The sequence below is a fragment of the Pituophis catenifer genome, unplaced genomic scaffold (genome assembly GCF_029215685.1).
Source record: "Pituophis catenifer annectens isolate HBS135680 unplaced genomic scaffold, rPitCat1.0.hap2 SCAF_12, whole genome shotgun sequence".
Taxonomy (NCBI): domain Eukaryota; kingdom Metazoa; phylum Chordata; class Lepidosauria; order Squamata; family Colubridae; genus Pituophis; species Pituophis catenifer.
Genome location: NW_027256892.1, coordinates 5,860,804 through 5,880,854, shown reverse-complemented (window position 1 = coordinate 5,880,854; position 20,051 = coordinate 5,860,804). Strand labels below are relative to the sequence as shown.

Genomic DNA, 20,051 nt, shown 5'->3' with positions numbered 1-20,051 from the left:
ATTGCATCTGGAAGCTATCGGCCTGGCAACTATCCAAGGACTGATAAGGTCTGTTGTTGCAATTCACTCTTGAAAGACTGTTTGCCGGGACTTTGCTGGATGTGAATGCTAGAAATTCACATTAGCCAAAATAAAAAAAAAAAAAAGGGGGGGGGGGTGTTTCAGGTCAAGGAGTCTGTTTCATGATTTGGTGAAGCTGAGGTCAGAACAACTCTTTCCAAAGTCTCTACATCTATTTATAATTGATTTTGGTGACCAAAACTGAATTCCGTATTCTAAGTGTATCCATTTAAGTCAAGATGTCTCTGTATGTTTAATTTCTGTATGCTGAAGTATTTCTTCCAATTTGAAGTAAAATGCATGTATCTATATTTTATGAGGAATTTTTCTTGACATATTCCTTGTGTATAAGGAAATTAGATATGCATATATTAACAAAATTGCATATTGATAACAATTATGTATTAAACTATGTTCACTGTTTAGAAGCCTGAGTAGAAATCAACTGAAATGTTTTCAGAGTGAAAATCCCAAGAAAATGAAAATAGACTTATTCATTCCTAACTCTAAAACTAGCATAGAAGGGAGAGAGGAGAAAAGCTAAGCCATTTATAGTTCTCCTGTAGCAAATTCACTTTTGGAAAGGAATTATTAACAAAGAGGCACCTAGAATGGAAAATGTGGAGAGAGCTAGTCCATACAATCACTGAGAATTGGACACAATTGAATGGATAGCATCATCATCACACTGAAAGGGGTGATTGCTTCCAATGTATCTTGAAACAAGTCAATTCATTTCAGTACTTGACTGTGTTTCACTGAAAAATAAAACTTGGCCGCATTCAGAAATCTCCATTTATTTAGTTGAATTGTTACTATTTTTTTTGTCATTGTTGTTTTAATTCCAAGAAGAAAATCCTGAAAGCCTGAATTATGAAGCTGCTGTTAATATTCTCAGTCTCAATCACATTAAAATAGTTGCATTGAATCAACATCTATAAATAAAAGCCCACTTATCTCATTATAATTCCAAACAAATGAAAGACAAAGAATATTACTGTGATTCAAAACAAATGGATGGATGGTCCACAATTCTCCAAGATGATCTACAAAGAGCCTTGGTGGTGCAGCGGACTAAAGTGCTGTTAAGTAGCACTTAGCTGCCAGCTGCCTGCAATTACTGCGAGTTCAAATCTCACCAGGCTCAAGGTTGACTCAGCCTTCCATCCTTCCGAGGTAGGTAAAATGAGGACCCGGATTGTGGGGGCAATGAGCTGACTTTGTATAAAAAAGAACACCACTTAGGAGGGGGGGGGGGGGGCGAAAGCCCTACTAAGCAGGTATATACAAAAGTATGAAGGCTATTGCTGAGCACATTGTAAGCCACCCTGAGTCTTCGGAGAAGGGTGGCATATAAATCAAATTAAAAAAATAAAATAAAATAAAAAATAAATAAATAAGTAAGCAAATAAATAAATAAATAAATAAATAAATAAATAATAAATAATAAATAAATAAATACATGGCAACCTTTACTTAATATTAGCTGATCTCCAAAGCATGAGTGTATAAGATTACTATGTGGGCTGGAGAATCTCAAGAAAACCAATAATTATAGGTGAACCATGGTGGAGCAGTGGTTAGAATGCATCACTGCAGGCTATTTCCGCTGACTGCTGGCTGACTGCAGTTCAGCAGTTTGATTCTTACTGGCTCAAGGTTGACTCAGCCTTCCACCCTTCCGAGATCGGTAAAATGAGGACCCATATTGTTAGGGCAATATGCTGACTCTGTAAACCATTTAGAGAGGACTGTAAACCCTGTGAAGTGGTATATAAGTCTATTGCTATTGCTAATCTGGAAACTTGTAAATCATATTGTTGTCAAGACAAATACATGCATATCTTCACATAATCCCTAGGAATTGAAACAAATTTATTTTTGATCTTGAGATGTCTGTTTCCCTTTAGAGGTGTTTCCCAGTGCAACCTTCCTTGAGATCTTTTTCCTTTCACAAGACTAAGGGGTTTTTCTCTTTGCACAAGAGATATTCCTCAGTGCTTGTATACCCATAAGTCTCCTCCTTATGCCAAAAAGGCCATGCAAGGATTAACTCTAGTAATGTCTGCTGGACAGGAATATCCAAATCTGCAAGATCATGGGAAGGCATCAGAACCAAAGACCAATTCTTATGTGTACACAAATACATAGAAGTGGAAGGGATTTGATTGCAATGTTGTAGTCACTATTTTGCAGATGTTGATTTTCAACACATGGGCACTCATCCTTGATTCTCTAGATTGAGATGGAACCAAAGTTAATAGTTGGTGGATTGTTAAATTTGTTAAGTAGTTGTCTTCTATTATGGCCTTAGAACCATGAGTCTCAGGTCTCAAATTTGGAACAGTAGCAGAAGTAGCCTGCAGATGCTGCTCCCATGTGAGATGATCAGATGCTGGCAACGTAACAAAAATCTTAGCTTTGTTAACCATCTGACAATATGAAACAAAGGGGTTTCATCCATTCCTCTCTAAAGTGGCTAATTCTGGCTTGTTTCTTCAGCTTCAGCTGTCTAGTGCTCAGATACAGGCTGGGCAAACCATGAGCTATTTATCTTTGCAAGTCTGCTTAGCTTCTGGCTTGCCTCCAAGCAATGAACCTTGACAGTTCATTTGTAAGATTCTCATTACTTACTTTCTCAAGACATCATAAAGAGCTAAAAAGCATTTCCTATCTTCTAAGTGAAATAACATTGCTCCATTTCCATTACATATAATGTTTATGCACCTTGTAAATTGAATTCACTTTTTCCCTTCTTATTGTCTTCATGGTTCAAAGGCATAATAACCCCCAAATCTGTCATTACTTCCAAACATCCAAAATACATCAAAATCTTCTGACATTTCATAGGTCAATACCATGCCGATTTTTTTTCTGGTGATAAAGTTACTCATGTTTGTGGCATTGTTTGCAAGTAATGCTAAGCTAGATACATTGCAGCTGAAATTGATTTTTGAATCATTTATCAAGTCAATTTGAGGAGTGCAAATTGCATACTATAACAATGTGAAAATAACCATTTGATGTCATTATGAATGAATTGGATGTTGGCAAATGAATACAGAAAATCCATTGGCCACCTGGATTTTTTAGCTCTTTTAATGAAAATGTAATCAGCATGCCCATGGAAAACTGTCTATCACAAATTCCAAAATGTACCCCACCTCTTCAGCACTGTTCAGAAAAGATATAATCAAATTACTTCTGTAAGATATTCATATTTAAGCTTTGGATTCCAGCTCTCTTTGCAGTCAACCACAGTGCAACCTGGAATTTCAGGAAGAGTCCCATGCATCTGGAGGGCGCCAAAGTTGTGGGGATATTACCTGGACACATAACACATACAGCTGGGCTAAGAACAGAAAATGTGGTTATAAACCATGTTTTAGTTTGCCCCATTGTATGAGCCCAGGCAGTTGTGTATAGTAAGCTATTATTTTAAAATGCAAACTCTCTAACAACAGCACTAGTTTTTATTTATTGAGCCAGAACCTCGGGGATTGGCCCAAGCTCCATCTGGAACCTATCAGGTTCCATCAGGCGCCTGGGGCAGTACCATCTTATCAGTTCCGCTTCCCTGAGGCGGGGTGCAGCGGTTCGAAGGTCAAGGCGAAGGAGAGAGTGATCCGACCATGACAAGGGCTCGATGACTATGTCCCCTATCTCGAGATCACTCAGCCACTGTCCAGAGACAAAAATCAAGTCCAGTGTGTTACCCCCCATGTGCGTAGGGCCATGAATTAGCTGGGTCAGATCCATAGCCGTCATGGAAGCCATGAACTCCTGAGCCACCTCAGACATCTCACCCACGGACGGCAGGTTGAAATCCCCCATGACCATAAGTCTGGGAGTATCAACCGCCACCGCGGTGATAACGTTGAGTAGCTCGGGCAGGGCTGCTGCCATGTGGCAGGGAGCCAGGTACGTGATCAGCAAACCCCTCTGAACCCCATGACCCCACTTCACAAGGAGGGTCTCACAACCGGCCGTCTGAGGAACAGTGGCCTCCCTCGGCCTAAGGCCTTCTCTAATAATAACCGCTACTCCCCCGCCCCTCCCCTGTGACCTCGGCTGATGGAATGCCTGGAAGCCTGGTGGGCACATTTCTACCAGAGGGACCCCTCCCTCCGGGCCCAACCAGGTCTCCGTAATACCCGCCAGGTCCGCTCCCCCCTCCTGAACCAGATCACAAATGAGGGGGGCTTTATTTATTACGGGCCTGGCGTTGCACAACATCAGTCGAAGGTCCGGGCCCTGAGGGTCTGTGCAATCTGGAGAAGGAGTGGAGCCTTGGGGGCCGGAGCACGCTACCGCTCGAAGACAGCGGGTGCGCACTCCCTTAACATGATATGGCCCCCTGCTCCCACCATATCTTTTAGACACTTCTCTTACTATTCTTAATTGGAGATGCAGAGGATTAAGCCAGGGATATTTGCATGACAAAATTGAGCTCTATCACTAGGTCACAGTCACTGCATATTATTCAAATTAATTAGTTGATTCTCTGGAAGTTTTAACATGAGGTTTAGATGGCTTGAACCCATCTCATGGCCTTCCATAAGCCCTGAAAACAGGTCCAGGCCTTTTCCTTAGGTTTTAGGCTCAGGTATGCTAGTGGAGTCTGCGTAGTTAGATATGTTTGGTGAGGAACTGATTATTTTTTTTAACCTGGCATTTTAAATTTCTTATTTTTTCTCTTTTTAAATGGAGTCCTCTATTTTGTGCTTTGTTAACTGCCCAAAGTTATTTGATTAAGATGAGTGACCATAGACCTTTGCTAAATAAACAGATCAAGGAGAAAAACATTAAATTCTCTCCAAATCAGTTTAATCCTAGCCATTCCCATCCAGCCTCTGCAGAAAATGCTTCAGCAAAGAGCCATGTTCAAGGTCTCATGCCAATCAAATCTCGTTGGAGAATGTAACAATGACGGTGAAGAATGAGACCATCAATAGCAAGTTCTCCACTGAAGTGGTCATATTTATAGTGAGTTTCTGAAGGTTTGTCTTGGTGCATCTGAAAATTAAGCAAACATTCTTTATGCCCCCAGAGGTTCTCTTTAATTAAAACTCAATGTTCTGTAGAATTGCTTCTACTTTCTTTAAGCATCTTGTTTGTGCCAGTGACTATTATTTTGTTTAAAAGTATTTCCAACACCAGAAAATGATGATCACTTCATTATTTGTATGCCAGAGAAATTCAGTTAAGGAATGGAACTGGCTACAGATTTTTGATGGTGTAATTACTTCTGACAATAAACAATTGGGAGCTAAAAAATCTGTATGTTTTCTCCTCCCCTCCCCTTATTATTTTGAATGGAGCTTTAAGAGAGAGAGAAAGAGGGAGGCAGGGAGGAAATGCATCTGTCAATTCAAAATCCTCATCTTAAAATAGGGAGTTTTCATTTTGTGTTGTTTTTAATCTTTTAGCTTCATACTAAAGTTGTCAACAACCAAATTAAAAGTCAAAATCAAATCATCTATTTACTCTGGGGGATTCATCTGAGTATTCATCTTCCTATGGAACAATGGATAACCATAGAAGAAATTTTGTTTCTGCTCTTATTTTTTTACTTAAAAAAAGAGCCCTAAACAATGTTATTAATTTTCCTTTCCTTTTATTAATTACATTAAGAACAATATCGCCTATGGTACATATTTCCTCAAAAGCAAACATTTTAGATTTCAGAAGACTTACAGCCAGCTAAGGGGCATAAGGCTGCAGTCTTCAAAATGTTGCATTACTCAACTGCAAAGTTTATGACCTGTATATAATTCCTTGCCCTCTGAACCATTAAATGAGAAAGGATAAAGAGTGGAAAGCTAAGTCATAGGTCTCAGTGGTTTGAATAGTGGATGTGAAATTGATTTGGTGCATGAATGTGTCCATTCGGAACTGAGAACATAACAAGTTGCCTTTGGCTAAGTCAGAGGTTGTATGTGAATCCTGTGGTATAATAAAAAACAACAACAACATGTTGATAACAAATCCAGGTTTCTGGAAACCCTGAATGACAACATGGGTGGGAGGAGGAAGGGTTAAAATGGTTGGTAACCATGCTTATTGACTTAGCATAAGTTGCAACAATATGTTAAGACAACAGACAAACTAGTTTACAAATATATGTTCTCCTTGCTTACTGACCACTTGTTCAGCAGCTGTTTGAAGTAACAAGAGTGCTGAAAAAAATCTCTATGGACATTATGAGTCATTCAGGGCATGATGAAGTTCTGGTGAAGAACTGAAGAAGCTTCTTGGATGAGAAGCGAAATGTCTTCAAGGAAAAATAAAATCCAGTTGTCTTTTGAATAAAAGTACAGTGCAGAAAAAAAGAGTCATTCCTGTTTGTTTGTTTGTTTGTTTGTTTGTTTATTTATTTAATATGCCACCTTTCACACTATCCAAAGAGATCCTGGGCCACTGTAAGATTCCAAGAACATGTTTTGGAATGTCCTAAAAATAAAGCTAGTGCATTAAATTAAATTAGATGTTGATTTGCTCTAAACACTGCACTTAATGAGTAAGTGTTTTAAAATAGTGTATTATTAATGGCTTGCTGAGCAGCTGGTGACTTTAAAAAAGCAACTTCCCCAACATTTTAAATTATGTTAGGTCGCCCGAAAGTAGGAAAAGAGAAACCAAATGAAAAAGTGGTGGCTTAATTCCCTTCAGAAAATAAAAAATCCAGCATAATGGCTGAAGCTATTTGTGTCAGAAATAAAAATGGATATAATATAGGTGGTAAACCTACTATTGGGTATAATAATAATTGATTGATTTTGTTCTCCCTGTACAATTTGATGGCATGGTGCTTGCTGTGCAAACAACTCATGAAAAGTCAACATGTTTTAGCAGTAAATAATTTACAACTGCTGTGTGGAACTCGAAGTAATATTTTACCTTAAGTGACATTAATTAGGGCAGAAATATTCAAATGGAGATGAACACAGAGAGAACTGTGCAGAATAGAATTTATATTTAATCTGATGAGTAATGGCAAATGGGAAGCTGAGAGAATCAATGAAATATTTTGCTTGCTTAAGGGTGTTGAAGAAGCAGAGATTCCATTAAGGAAAAGTCAAGAATTGGGAGAGGTGGCAAAAATAGGCAAAGAAATAGAGGATGGAAAATACATCGGGTGAGCTGGATCCCTTTTAGTTAAATGTAGGTTGTTTGGACAAATTTGTGGATACAAATCCCCATGAGAAATTCCAACTAAATCTGAAATCAGATTTATGATATTATTAGTTTGTTTGCCTATCAATATTTTTATAATAAAGATGAATATATGTAGGAAGAAGAGGAGGAGAACAATAGTAATAATACTGTCTCTGATCCCCACCTTGAGGTTGTAGTCTTTCCAACTGGGTTCCTACAAATGTATTGGACCATATCTGTCATCATCCTTAGGTCATTTTATCCTCTGTGCCAGTATTTGTTACTTTATTTCAAATTGAATTACTGTTCTATTTGTTATGTGTATGGCTGAATGTGAAGAAACAAAAATATGATGGGGGTTTTATAATAAAATCTGAAATCTATGAGAGGTCCCCATTTGCATGGAGATCACATTATTGACTTCATCAGATGAAGAACTGAGTGACTTACTATTTGAAGCATGGACCAGATATTTTTGGGGAAGAAAGAATATTATATGCATCGCTCTACTTGATGCTGGATTTCAGCCTACTGTATCTGGGATGCAAAACTTTCAATCATCTCCAGATGACAACCAAGAAAAAAAAGAAAAAGAAACTTGGTTGTCATTTAATGGACCTCTGGATTTCTGCAGCCCAGATATTCATAACCCAAGCTGAATTTAGTACCCCATATCTTTTATCACTTGTACAGAATCTGTTGAATTAAAAAAAAATTGGTCACACATGAATGATCTTTATAAAATGAAGTGGAAAAATTCTCACCTGAATGTAAAGTAACTCAGTATAGAAATCTGGTGACTTTCCAAATCCAGGAATCCTTTTTTCATGTTCAAAGTCTGAATGCTTCCTTGATAGTGTACTTAATGAGAATCAATGAAGGCAACAAACCTTTAATGATCCCAAATCTCTTGATCAATCAAGGGATAAGGTAATAATCCACAAAGGAATAAATTGACCTCCCCCATTCTTGAATTAATAAGCATCACCCAAAATTTAAGAAGGGGGGTGGACAGAAACAAGTAAGCTATCAGAGATCATGAATGAAGTTTCAAAAAAAAAAAGATGAGGATGACTTTGAAGGATACTTCCACTTGTCTTAAAGGAACATCAAAATCCTTTTCTTTTATTCTCATAGGTTCAAATGCCATACTATTTCTGTTCTTGTTTAATCCAGTCTCTGTAGCATTCCAGCTTAGTCTATCAAATACCTCTTAGATGATAACTTTTTTCCCTTGATCCCACTTCTTTTATATGCTTTTCTTTATGATTTGCTCTTTAAAACAAGAACAACACACTGTTCTTTCCATGTTTCTGTGATTTCTCATTTTTCCCTCCCATGTTTGCAAGCTTACAGGCTCCCATTTCTATGGACTTGCACTTTTCTGCTGATCAAACAAACATTCTTGGGGAAAAGAAATTTCCAAAATTTGGAAATCTTGTGACTATTATAAAATGGAGCCATTGATAGGCATCATTTTGTAGTCAAACTTAAGCAACAGATGGTGTAACTTCCGAAGTTGGGCCATCTACAATTCTTCCATTTGATTTCACAGATCCTTCAAAATTGCTGCTGACTTACCATTTCTGCATTGGCAAGAAAGGTGAAATGCTTAAATCAATGGAGAATAACCATATTAACTGAATTCAAATGACTGCATATTAAATAAAATTAATGCTAAATTAAAATGAATGTCGGTTTCTTTTTCTTGTCCTATTTGCAACCCTCGGCATGCTATTTAAAGAACCAGCATGGCCATCAGTCTGAAAAAGGCTGTATGCTTTCACTTACATGAATTCATCATATGCTTAGCCTAACCAAACTGCATAATTTTAAATGTGATGTGCATAATGAATGAAATTTATAGGAATTGCCATCTGTCTCTGTTTTGATCTGCCTTCAGAAACATTTTGCATTGACCCTTTACTTGTAATTCTCACTTGTTCTTCATTCCTTGACATAGCAACTACTCAATTTCTTGAATTTTTTTTTGATAAAAACAATAATTGTACAGGAAAATCTGTCATATGGTTAAGTCAGTCAATTTCATTTGAAAGAATTCCAGGCTGGGTTGTCTGGGCCAATCAGAATCCAGCTTGGCTAAAGACCAATCAGAAGTCAGGATGCCTGGTTATAAAAATTGGCACCAGGTCAGTCCTTGCTCAATAGCAGAAGAACTTCTTTAAAGATCTCAGCCACAGTTGCAGGTGAAATATCAGGACATCTATTGTATAAACCATGCTCACTAAACCCTGAGTATGTATCTCCCATGACATGAGGAAGAGGAGAAGAAGGAGAAGACTAAACTCTGAAGCCCAAACTGTCCAATACTTCACTTTGTGATTTCTGATTAATTGTATGAATTCAACCTTGTTTGAAGGTTAAGCAGTGATGAAATTGGGAATAATTAATGTGCCTTTTGGTATCAAAGACATCACATGTCTGAAGCAGCTTGTAACCTTTTCCCAGAGTTCTGAATTGTTCTAATGTGACATCTCATATTTTGTTCCTGAACTTGAAGAACAATAACTACCTAATGACAAGATACTTTTAGGAAACTGATACAGATCCATCTGAAATATCCAGACACAGGCATTTCAAAAGAAAATTAAGTTAGAAAGTTTTCAGACAAGTATATTATAGTTGTCTTAACATCTGTTCACTTGATGGAAACATTATTAAAATAACATGACTGAGTATTTAGATAAACAAATCTTGCTAAAGAAAAATAGGCATAGCTTTTGCAGTTGAAAATCTTTTTTTCTATCTAGAGGGGTTTTTTCTTCTTCTGAGAATGCCAAAAATACACAATCCAATTTGGTGCAGCTGTTACAACAGCAGTCAACATAACGTTGGATGCGTGTTTCTAGTATACACTGCATTTGCCTAGGGGAAAAAAATAAGATAACCATTTTCTAAAAGGAATAATTTTGTTTAGGCTGACAGCCAGACAGGTTAAACACTATTCAGGATTCTAGGAGCTCAAAATAGCATCTGCCCATTTTCCCATGCTTTTCCTCCATTTGAAGGCTTATTCTTATGTATCTCTAAGAACTACTAAGAATATTCAATTCCTATCATTTTTAACCACTCATTTTAATTTACAAAGGATTAATTCAAGGAGTTTATTTTGGGGTGATTTTGCTATTAGAAGAAATGAAATCTGATCAGAGAATTGATTTCTGGATATCATTTAAAGGAAGCATCCCGATGCTTTGTAACAAATGTGGAATTTTGGGGACTGAATTCTGCTACAAAGCAAAACAATTTTTGCTTAAAACGGCACTGAAGAAATCTTATGACCATTTTTCACACTTATGACTATTGTAGCATTCCCATGGTCACATGATCAAAATTTGGCTGCTTGGTAACTAGCAGTGTCCCATGGTCATGTGATAATCTTTGGTGACTTTCTGAAAAGCAAAGTCAATGCAGAAATCAGATTCATATAACAACTGTGTTACTAACTTAACAAGTGCAGTGATTCACTTAACAAAGGTAGCAAGAAAGGTCATAAAATGGGGCAAAATTCACTTAAAACTGTCTCACTTAGCAATAGAAATTTTGGGCTTAATTGTAGTCATACGTCAAGGACTACCTGTACCATATACCCCCACCCTTTCCCCCTCCCCCCTTCCCCCCCACCCCCCTCCCTAGACTTCCCAGAACAGGCACAGGGTATAGCATTCACAAACATAAAGCTAAGATATGCTAACAAATTATTGCATTCATATTCTCCCTAAATCTTTAACTCCTTATAACTCAAGAACTATAAACATAAACTACTTAAAAATATTTCATTCATAAGCTATATGAATCTTCTTTTTTTGCATATAGTCAATCCATCTTCTCAATTCAATTCAATTTTATTTATTGATTAGCCCTTTGGGCCATATCAAGTGCAGAATTACAAAGACAAATCATTACAAAGGTTTGGTACAATCCATCTTCTCCATTCTGATATGTATCTTTCATTTGATCTTTAAGATATGATGAAATTTTTGCCATCTCAGCCAGATGCACAACTTTTAATGTCCATTCCTCAATGGTAGGTGGATCTTCCTTCTTCCAGTACTGTGCCACCAGTAACCTGGCAGCTGTTATTAAATTCAAAACCAACTTAGTCTCCATTACAGTACAATCCGTGACTATTCCTAGCAGAAAAAACTGTGGTGCCTAACTATTTCTTGAGGGGCCACAAAACTAGCCTATGTAGTTGAACTAAACATTCTGTTTTCTTCTGAAACTTTTTTCTTCTCTTGGATTTATCCATGGTTGGCCTACCAGGGATTGAAAAACTCAATAAATTGTGTGCTGGCAGGTGTCGCACATTGGCGGTTGTGACGCATATTTTGAATGACAGGGAGCTACAGCAGAGGGGTGAAAGAGCCACATGAGGCTCAGAGCCACAGTTTGCTGACCCCTTATTATTATTAATTAAATTATTATTATTAATTAAATTTCTATACCGCCCTTCTCCAAATAGGACTCAGGGCGGTGCACAGCCTAAGTAAAAACAGAGCATACAAAATTTAAAAAACAGTATTAAAATAATTAAATATTTTGGCCGTAAATTAAAACAACCCAATTTAAAATCAATTTAAAATTTAGCTCAAGCCAGCCGAGCTAGTTGAAATAAATAGGTTTTCAGGGCCCGACGAAAAATCCGGAGGTCTGTTATTATACGTAACTCTGGGGGTATAGGGTCTCCTGCTTGAATATGGTTGGGCTAATGTCCTCCAAGGTCCCCTCCAACTCTATTATTCTGTTATTCTACTAGTCTGTGCCTAATTTCTTTGTAAAATGCAGCACTGAGAATACATGGGGGGGGTAGATTTCCCCATATAGAAATATAATGTACACTGAGAACAAAAGTTCTCACCAGGTTCCACATTTTTTGGTTGGAAAAGAAAATGACGCATCTCCAAATTTCACATTCATCACCTACTGCCAGTTTTGTACATTTCTCCTCGCCTTGCTGTTTCCATAAACATATGGCTAACACAGTGAGTTTGCTTGCTAGTATGATAATTTATAGCAGCACCTGGTAGGAATGCAGTTTGCAACAGCTTGCTAATCTTTTGTTGCAACAGCAAGTGATCAATGGCACTGGGAGATACAATGTGGAATGAAAGAAATAAGACATCGACTCCAAATACCACCCTCTTGAATTCCCAGCGAGGACTCTAGAATATTAAAATCATCTTAACAACTGTGGCCACCATTTGAAGCATTTTGGAACAGTATTGAATTCATTTTGGTGCCCTCCTCATTTTGCCAGTAAATGGCTAGTGATATTATCTAGTGATATTAACCTGTGGGAAGCAACTAATCTTTTATGATAGAGTTGTAATATTTCAATTTGATAGTCATGCAGCCCTAGGTCTTATCTTTTTGATCATTCGTTCCCAGCATTCCTCATAGACTTTATGGGTGAATGTATCTGGGAAGTATAATTCAGCTGTGTCTTGAAGAAGCTGTGTGAAGCTTCTTCAACTTGATGCAACAAAAACAATTGCTACCTACCTGCCTTCCATTGAAGAACCTGTATATTGCACGAGTCAAAAAGAGGGCTGTGAAAATATCTACAGACCCCTCACATCCTGGACATAAATTGTTTCAACTTCTACCCTCAAAATGACGCTATAGGGGAATGCACACCAGAACAACTAAACACAAGGACAAATTTTCCCCGAATGCTATCACCCTGCTAAACAATTAATTCCCACAACACTGTCAAACTATTTACTAATTACTATTATTCTTCTCATCCTTCCTATTACCTATCTCCTCCCACTTATGACTATAACCTTGTTGTTTGTATCTTTACAATTTATATTGTTTTATTTGTTTCCTAATATGATTTGATTGCTTATTTAGTAACCTATGACTATCATTAAATGTTGTATCTTATGATTCTTGATGAATGTATTCTGTTTTTCTTTTTATGTACACTGAGAGCATATGCACCAAAGACAAATTCCTTGTAGTCCAATCGCACTTGGCCAATAAAGAATTATATTCTATTCTAAGATTTGGTGGATGGATCAGGCCAATTATATGCATTATCCATAAATAGCACCCATCCTCATGTTTCATTATGTAGGAGAGCACAATGGAGAAAGCTAACTACATTTGTTGACCTCACCCTATTGTAATCAGAACTACACTGGCTCTAAGTTGGAAGATCCCACAGGATTTATTAACCAAAGCAATCTTTTTTCCATTGCCATTGTAAAACAGATCAATAACGGGATTAAAGCCTGTCTTTATTGAATTGTCATCCTGGTAGCGTCTTCCTTCTCTACTGGGAAGCTCATGTTTTCTTCTGCCAAATGAATAGCCTTACTGTAGTTTTATTATGTGCTGCAAAATCTTGACAGCTCATTATGAATCAAAAGAAGCTTTCCGTGATCAGAGAGTTACATTTTCAAATTGTTTTCTCCTTGTCTGAGAAGTGTACCATTGGGAATATTATTTATTAAAATTGCTAAATTGCAGGACCACCTATGAGACTTGGGAAAGCATTTCCAACAGGGAAAAGTGATTGATTGGGAGGAGTTGTCATTTTTGTGAAGCAGCTGGATCCCCAAAACATGATATTTACAAAAGGGCAATCGTAAATAACAACTTGTTTTAAAGTAGCGTTATTATGTATCTTACAAGAACCATTTTCAGTACCATTAAATGAAATCTGTAAAAGCAATGTTTTTCCTCCCACTGCCATTTGCCAGGTTGGTACTGTTTCAAAAAATATCCACAACAGGAAAGGATCCACTTCTGCTCTGTGTTCAATGTCAAAATGTAATGAACTTTGTCCTCTTCTATTTCTCAAAATGTAATACTGGAGACAGGGATATGCAAATTGGTATAAATCTGGTTTATTTGGCTGTCCAAAAAATGGTTTTTAAAAATTTCTATAAAAATATATTACTGTTGATCATGACTTTCACTAACCTAAGAGTTTTTTTTTTCTTTTTTTTGCAAACTTTCAGAAACATTCCAATACAGGTAGTCCTCAACCTACAACAGTCTGTTTAGGGATCGTTTGAAGTTACAACAGCAATGAAAAAAGGGGCTTATGACTGTTTTTCACACTTACAACTACTGCAGCATTCCCACGGTCCTATGATCAAAATTCAGATACTTGGCAACTGGCTCATTTTTATGGTGGTTGCAGTGGGGTCATGTGATCCTTTTTTGTAACCTTCTGCCAAGCAAAGTCAATGGAGAGGCCAGACTCACTTAACAACCGGGTTACTAATTTAACAGCTGCAGTGATTCACTTAACAACAATGGAAAGAAAAGTCATAAAATGAAGCAAAACTCACTTTACAAATGTCTCATTAAACAACAGACATTTTGGGCTCAATTATGAGCCGTGGTGGCACAATGGTTAGAATGCAGTACTGCAGGCTACTTCTGTGGACTGCCGGCTGCCTGCAATTTGGCAGTTCAAATCTCACCAGGCTCAAGGTTGACTCAGCCTTCCATCCTTCAGAGGTGAGTAAAATGAGGACCCAGATTGTTGGGGGCAAGAGGCTGACTCTATAAACCGCTTAGAGAGGGCTGTAAAACACTGTAAAGCGGTATATAAGTCTAAGTACTATTACTATTGATATCTGTATATCTGACTAAGAAAGCAGAATGTTTCAGAATTTTCAGCCTGAGTATCATAAAGCTTCAGAGTGAAATCCTATAGTGCATCAAACTCAACCAATTTAAACTTTAAGCTGGTAGGTATGAAATTATGTTGTCCTCTTCATTTTTACTGAAAGAGAACAATTTAACATTTTAAAGAATGGCAATAAATTTATCGATCACAAGTTAGATAACACTGTATTCCTGGTGTGCTTACTGGAACTGACAGCTGCAACTACAAGGGTGAGAAAGTTTCTACATACTGTTTCCTTGAAATTTTCCTATTTATTTAGCACTTTTTTAAAAAATGGACAAGGGAAGCTTTATGTCTCTCCTCCTCATTTAGATAGTGTACAAATGCTAAGAAAGGGCTTATCAGATCAGATGGAAACCAAACACCTGAGGACTCTCAATCTGCCATCTCCTTTAAGTGCACATCAGTCTGCCATGGCACTGCAAATTTAGCTCTTTCCAAGATTGATTTTGACAGGACTATGCAATATGCTTTAAATAATTCCTTCTGCTGTTTTTCTTGGTTAGTGATCAAGTCCTTCCAGGTGTGGAATGCTGTACAATTGATCACAATTCTCTCCAGACACATCAATCACAGAATGGCATAAAATAAAATAACTCTGAGATAGTAGAATAGGCCTAGCCCAGTAGTATAGCTCTGGCACTACTCTCAAGTGGAGATAGATCAGTAGGGACTTCTTCATAGTTTGGATTAATTAATTTTATATGTAGTAGAACCAAACCAAATCATTGGTCATAGAATGATTCTAAGTTTATTTATATGTTTTGCCAAGCCAAGGTGATGGTGGACATGAATAGGGCACTAATTTTAACTGGGTGAACAACTATCTGCTTTATCTTCATGTAGCAATCCTTAGTGATACTGCATCTAGTTTTGGTCACCACACTATAAAAAGGATGTTGAGACTCTAGAAAAAGTGCAGAGAAGAGCAACCAGGATTAGGGGATTGGAGGCTAAAATATATGATGAACGGTTGCAGGAACTGGGCATGACTAGTCTAATGAAGAGAAGGACCAGGAGAGACATGTTAGCAGTGTTCCAATATTTGAGGGTCTGCCACAGAGAGGAGGGATCAAGCTATTTTCCAAAGCACCTGAAGGCCAGACAAGGAATAATGGATGGAAACTGAACAAGGAGAGATTCAACCTGGAAATAAGGAGAAATTTTCTGACAGTGAGAGCAATCAACCAATGGAACAGAAGTTGCCTTCAGAAGTTGTGGGAGCTTCATCACTGGAGGCTTTCAAGAAGAGACTGGACTGCCATTGGTCAGAAGTGGTGTAGGGTCTCCTGCTTGGGTTGGGGGTTGGACTAGATGACCTACAAGGTCCTTTCCAACTCTTGTTAATCTGTTAAACCTCTCTCCATAAACTGATGTTGAACTACAGACTATGAGCTACATTTGTAGATAATATGTAGCTCAGGGTTGAATTATTTGGTTCTTGGTGTTAACTGAGCTAGCTTTTCTTGGAGATATTTTATTATCAGGCTAGTTAACTTCATCAGTGTATGGGGAATGTAACCCAACCAGGTAATGAAGCATCTGCACGAAGAAAAGAAACAAAGAGAACCTAAAAGAACCCAACAGACCATAAACTATTTGATTTTAATTTTTTGAATTCCCCATTAGGACTACTTTTGTAATATCTTCACTGGTGAAGTACTTTTGAGAACTCAAAAATATGTACCTTCTTTACTAGCATTTTACATAGTGTTAGTAAACTCAGAATATTGACTCCTAATGCTAAAGTGATGAAAATAGTTGAAAAGAATAATTGAGCAGTAATTTTATAATCAAACCTTTTGCTTGTGTCAAAAGACTGCATACCTGAGGATTGTAAGACATGAACTAAATCAGTATTATTAATTGGTTTCAATGTGATGCATGCTCGCAAGATATTCTCTCTCCACATTTTCCCCAATAATGTGTAAATCCAAAGTCAAGAAACTGCTATTGAAATAGTTGTTGGATTTGATTGCCAAGATGAAGATTTTTATTGCCCTTGGGAGATATTTTAAAGACATTATTTGCCAAATGGCTCAGATATCATTGATTGCTCTTCTCGTGAATGAGTGTCTCACCATTCAGTTGGAGCATTCATTCATAATCTGGCATCTGATTTGTCACAAGAAGTTTTTTTTAAAGAATATCCTCCAAATATTGATGGCTCTGCTTCCAGTCAAGGGATCATAAAGTTGACATCTCTAGGCAATACCATACAATGGAGTTTTCACATTTGAAAGACAAGCATGAGGTTGGTTTTCTCCCTTCCATCTTGTTCTGATTTCTTTCTTTTTTTTTTCTTTTCTTATTGTTTCCTGGAAATGAAGGGAGAATTTTTTTTTTTAATGAACCCTCATTCAGTAATTGGGGAACTTGGTTGCTTGCGTTGCTTTGGGAGTTTCTGGTTTGGCTCAGCTTGCTGTTCAGAGAGGTTAGACCCCTTTTTGCCAACCTCAACAGAAGGCTGTCTCTTCCTTTTTATTTTCTTGACTTCTGGGGTCACCGAGTGCCTGATGTTTTTCTTTGACAAAGACTTTTCCAAGGCAGTTAGCAGAACTTTGTGGCTAATTTGGGGTTCACATTTTTCCTTCCTCAAGCGGTCAGCTTCAGAGGATATTGCCTCGCAGAGTCCTTCCACGCAAGAACTAAGGATTCCTCTAGCCTTTTTGGTTAAGGGCAATTCCTTATGTTTGTAGGGATTCTTTTTTCTTGAGTTTTTCTTCACGTATTTCGCAACTTGTCTTGATTTTGTCTTTCTCCCACGTTTGGCCTGGGTCTTTCTCCCTCTGATCTGTTTTCGGGGGTTCTTCCTTGTAGGTGATCTTTGGTTTCTCCTTTTTCTTTTGCTAATGGCAGCCATAGTTTAGTTTCAGTTTACTTAGATGAGCTGCCTAACTTCTTCTTTAAAATGCTTTTACCCAGGAAAGTTCTTATATACCTATAAGCATTCAAATGAAAGTCTCCCTTTAAGAACCTGATTGGTTGGCTGGAACAATGACTGTCTGATGCTTCATAAAGCTTATCATGCTTCCGGTCATGACCAATTATCTCCCAGGATGGGGGAGGGATAGCTTATAAAAAATTCAGCTGCAAGACAGCAGCTTAAATGAACCTCAAATAATGAACAATTCATGTTCACTTCATGCATTTGAATGTTTTAGTCCTTTGCATTAGTTCCATTCTCAATTTCCAGGCACCTTCATGCTATCTTACAAGATAGTTTGTTTGGGCCCCCATGGTTTTTTTTTTTATTAATCCAAATCTCATGAGATCATAAAAGTGGGCTGACCTTGTAATTGTGCAAAATTTACTTGTGAAACTAGTAATGATCTAAGAGTTTGTGCTTATTTGCATTGTATTACCAAATTCTGCCTTAAGTGTGACATGAATGTAAAGGATTGGAGTGGATGGATGGAACTATCTGAGGCAGTTTGTAGCCAGTATATAGAAATTTCAAAGTTTTTGGCAGTGCTATTAGTGTCAATTATTTTCTAAGAATGTTTGGCTTAATAATAATGACAATAATAGAGGGTGAAAAAAGACAAAGCTGCTACTTATGTTATTCCATTCATGATTTTTTACCAGTTGGCTTCTCTACCATAAAAATGACCAATCATGTATAATCATATGTACATGCCTGTAAACTATATAGGAATGTGAATACATATACAAACTTATATATGAATATACATATGATGTACCTTTTATTTAAGAAAGCTGAGATGAAATTCAAGTATAGCACTTTCTCCTTTATTCCTACGGCCTCTAGAAACTAATGAGATTTATTGTGTGAATTAGTTAATAATTGTGCTTTAACTGCACTGTGACATTTAATAATGTCAGAAGGATTTCGCTTTAGGCCAAATGATTTCACTCTCTGTGGAAAATTAATTACTGCTTTCTAAGTAAACCACTTATTATTTTATTTTATTTTTTTTCCCATGAGGTCAGCAATATTTTCAAGGTTAAACTGCTTTCAGAAACATTGAAGAAGTCTTCAAATGAAGAATAAAATTAAAGGTAGGGATGTAGAATATTCATTCAGTAGTGTTGTTAGAGAGGGTGTGATGGCTCAGCAGTTAAAGATGCTGAGCTTCAGCTGGAGAGTTGACAGCCCAGTTTCGAAACCCGAGTTTCATGTAATGGGTGAGCTCCCATTACTTGTCTCAACTCCTGCCAACCTAGCAGTTCGAAAGCATGCAAATGCAAGTAGATTAATAGGTACCACTCCAGTCAAAAGTTAACAGTATTCCATGCACCTCAGCATATAGTCATGCCAGCCACATGACTATTTGATGTAGTGGTTTAAAACTTCAGGCTAGAAACAAGAAAACTGTGATCAGCTGGGTGGCCTTGAGCCAGTCATACTCTCTCACTAATAAGTAAGGAGGCACACCTTCCGAAAACTCTTGTGAAGAAAATTACAGTGACTAGTCCTCCAGGTAGTTGCCAGGAGTCAACATTGATTTGAAGGGACCCTCTGGACCATTCAATGTTTATTAAAGGAATGTTTTCTTTTTGTATTAAATTATCTAGCCTATCCTAGCTACTGATGATGAATGAAAAGGTGAACCAATGAGATCCATAAAAATAAATAAATAACTTTATTGTCATGGTACGTGTATACACAGTATACCCGTACAACAAAATTCACTTAACACCCAAAGACCAGGTCCAACACACATAACAATCCCCAAACACACTTCCACCCACCACAATTTTCCACCCCTAATGATAATGGTAATGATCCTAGGATTCTTTCCTATGGGTAAGCCAAAATGAAGAGAGAAGGGCAGATTTAATGACTTCATTTTCCCCATGCAAAATCTGCCACCCACATCCGTGTTTATTTGACCATCCATTTGTAATGAAAGTTGGAAGCTGAATTTTTCCTTGGATTCAGTTTGTGATGTCACAATGGAGCTAGCGTCTCACTGGTTAAAAGTTGACTTGATAATAATAAAAGAAGATCCCGAAGTATTAAGATCTGAAAATGGAAGTTGAAAGACTATGACATAAACTTGTTCTGGTGGTCTCAGTGGTTATTGGGTGTCATACCAAAAAATCTGAACAGACATATGCTTCAAGCCTGCAGATTTGAAACTGATCTAGGACAGCTCAAGATAAAAATAAAGGAGGAATTTATAATTCTCTA

The 20,051-nt window shown here is 37.4% G+C and overlaps 1 protein-coding gene across 1 annotated transcript; it reads right to left on the bottom strand.

Moving 5' to 3' along the window:
- Positions 1–17,249: 17,249 nt before the first annotated feature.
- LOC139323285 (uncharacterized) lies at positions 17,250–17,756 on the bottom strand. The gene has a single exon (XM_070952590.1). It carries the CDS (start codon positions 17,754–17,756, stop codon positions 17,250–17,252), a length of 507 nt encoding a protein of 168 aa, XP_070808691.1.
- Positions 17,757–20,051: the final 2,295 nt, after the last annotated feature.